General features: G+C 46.5%; 2 protein-coding genes across 2 annotated transcripts in view; both read right to left on the reverse strand.

Moving 5' to 3' along the window:
- KCNH1 (potassium voltage-gated channel subfamily H member 1) overlaps positions 1-2796 on the reverse strand; it is a 309398-nt gene that overhangs the window by 110488 nt on the left and 196114 nt on the right. The window lies entirely within an intron of this gene.
- LOC112476446 (acidic leucine-rich nuclear phosphoprotein 32 family member B-like) overlaps positions 1-2796 on the reverse strand; it is a 20426-nt gene that overhangs the window by 6283 nt on the left and 11347 nt on the right. Inside the window, 2 exon segments of the mRNA XM_025043994.1 lie at positions 1-192; positions 194-335. The exon segment at positions 1-192 is cut by the window's left edge and continues 75 nt beyond it. Of these exon segments, the coding sequence (XP_024899762.1) occupies positions 1-192; positions 194-335 (334 nt within the window).

A 2796-nucleotide genomic window follows, 5' to 3' on the forward strand; every position in this document is an offset into this window, starting at 1 on the left:
TCTTTCAAAGTTTCCACGGTGCTGATACTTTTCGGTTTATTCTTACCGAAGTTTAGATGTGTGCGATTTAGAAGTTTTTCTGCTAGCCTGTCCAGACATCCAAAGAGTCTATTATCACTGAGCTCAAGGTTTTTCCATTTAGGTAGTTTGGGGGGATTCGAAACTGAAATCAAGCCTACATTTATTAAACTGTAAGTTCACAGATTCAGCTGTTAATGCCTCAATTTCCCCATCCTTTGATTTGCAATTGCCCAGGGCAAGTTCACAAAAAGGCTCCTCTGCTCCAGGTGTATCCTCATCTTCCGTCTCTTCAAACTTACCTTTCTGCAGTGAGGCTGTTCAAAGGGGGCTGCCAGGATACGTTCCCGGGGTGAGTGGAGCCCCAGAGCCAACGTACTCACAGGGGCGTAGAGAAACCAGGGAGGGAAAGAAAGCTGGAGCACAGCGCTAGTCTCACTATTTAAAAAATGTTTAAGGAAAAGAGTGTGATGTCTTTATAAAATAGGTTATGAAACAACAGGCTTAGCCAAGAAATATTTAATGATAATTAGGTACTGATGATTAAAAAAATAAAAGAGGGGGAGTAGTTAATTGAAGAAATTAGTAACTTATTTGATGGGAACTTTTTCCCAGCTGAGAAGAAATAATCATAGGCTACATTTACATTTTACAGAGACTAGAAACTCTCGCAGTTTTTTTCCCCTCTCTTTCCTCCTTTGAAAGAGGAACGATTAAGAAATAGTATGTTGACACAAAGGTCATATTTTTCACGAAGAGAGATGGCTAAGGAGGGCTGGCCAAGTGTCAGGAGGAGGAAATGGCACCTTCATGAGGGGTACGAACAGCCAAGCTTTGGGTATCCTTGGGTTTTATCCTGACCCTGTCCTTGTATGCACCCTGCATTCAGGATTCGCTCCATGGATGTGCAACCCGTGCAGTCACTTGGCCTGTGCCCTAGGAAGTTCCTATGCTTGGTTAAAGGCTCTGATGTCACCGTCTTAAAATTTTTCATGATTTTTTTAACAAGGGGCTTAGCATTTTCATTTGCACAAATTATATTGCTGATTCTGCCTCTTCTACATCCCTATCTTTATTCATGTTGTTCTCTCCATAGAAAGAGTTTCATCTGCCCATTCCTCCCTGTTAGAACCTGACCCCTCTTTCAAGGCCCAGCTCAAATGCTATCAAGTCTTGGCCGGCCTCCACAAGCCTGAAGCAGGCTCTCCTCTGGGCTCCCAAAGCACTTTGCTTTACTTCTGTTTTAACACTTGTCACACATAACTCACAATGCAGTTATTTGCAAACATGACTCATCCTCCCACTGAAAGGACAGGCAAGCTTCTCTTAGATGGGGTGGGAGGTGTATTCTTTCACCTCTGTTGCTCCTCAGTGCCTGGCACAGAGTAAGATCAATGCATTGTTGATGAACTGAATTTCACTCTCTGTAATAACGCAGTGATTTCTTGGCCACCAGTAGCTCCTCTCCCTGTGAGCTGCTCCTGGCCCAGCCTGGTTCTGCTGACTGTGCCATGGTGACTTCCGGCTACCTCAGAAACTATGGTAATGTGTAAGAATGGGTAGCAGGCGGCCAATTACTTGAGGAGAGTGAAATGATTTTGTAACTAGTAATGGACATAAATAGCTGAGTGAAATGAAGACAAAAATCAGACCAAATCTGAAAGTCAATGGGCCAGAAAAATTTTCCACAAAAGAGAAGTGATTATCAGTTGAAGATAAAATTGCCACCTAAGTAAGTGGTGCACTGAAATGCCCCAAGAGCCTTCCTGAGGCTGAAGACTTCACCACGAAAGTAGCTGGTGGAACTTGGCCGTAACGGTTTTCCCCTGAGGATCATGCTGCATCAAAAAAAGTCCCATCTACAACAAGCTCTCCCTGTGTTTTTCTTATAGCACATCTTAATCCAGTCATGTCCTTTTCTTGTTTAAAACTCTCCAAACTCTCTCTTACTAGAGAACAGTGTCCAAATACCTTAGTAAAAACAGTAGCTATTATTCAGAGGAGAGAAAAAGTGGCATAGATGATAGAGGCTCTGTTCATCCCTCTGGCGACCAAATCAAAGTTGTGACGGAAACGAGGAGCAGCAGCAAGGAAAAATCGCCTGGGATCTAGATGAACAAGCCATATAAATAGGGAGAAATCCAAGAAAGCACCCTGCAACGGCAGAGGGTGGGACGGGGCGAGGACGCAGGGTTGCCTGGTCTCCGGCGGCTGAGTGAGACAGAGGCTGTGGCAGCGGCAGACGCCTCTTAAAGGGGCCACGACCGCGAGCAGATTTTCGCAGTGACGAACCTGCTCGCTCTGAGCACCAGTGCCTATTTGGCTGCACGCAGGGGACACCAGGGACTTACAGGAAGACATTGTTGGAGTGAGGGCCGAGTAGAGACTCACTCTGTACAGAAGTGCCCGCAGTATCCATTGTTCCCTGTTGAATCCTCCTCCCTCCCAGTGCGCGTGTCCACCATAGCCGAGATGTCATCAAACTGGATAACAGAGGTCACTCTACCCAGAGGATTCCCTGAAACCCCACCTTTCTCAACTTGCAGCCCCACCCAAGCCACATCCAGGTATATCCTCAGTGAGTCAGGTGCTCCTTGCCGAGCAGCGCCTAGACTCACACTGGAGGCAACTGGCCTCGGTTTCTAGCGTGGCCTTTTGAGGCAACTATAAGCACAGCATCTGTGGATTGCTTGCTAATTCTTAACAGGTGGCCCTGGAGGGGCAGAGGCTTGGGCTAAGTTTGGCCTGTAGCTGAACCCCCCTCAGGCCTGTGCCACT

The sequence above is a fragment of the Pteropus alecto genome, unplaced genomic scaffold, assembly GCF_000325575.1.
Source record: "Pteropus alecto unplaced genomic scaffold, ASM32557v1 scaffold101, whole genome shotgun sequence".
NCBI classification, from domain to species: domain Eukaryota; kingdom Metazoa; phylum Chordata; class Mammalia; order Chiroptera; family Pteropodidae; genus Pteropus; species Pteropus alecto.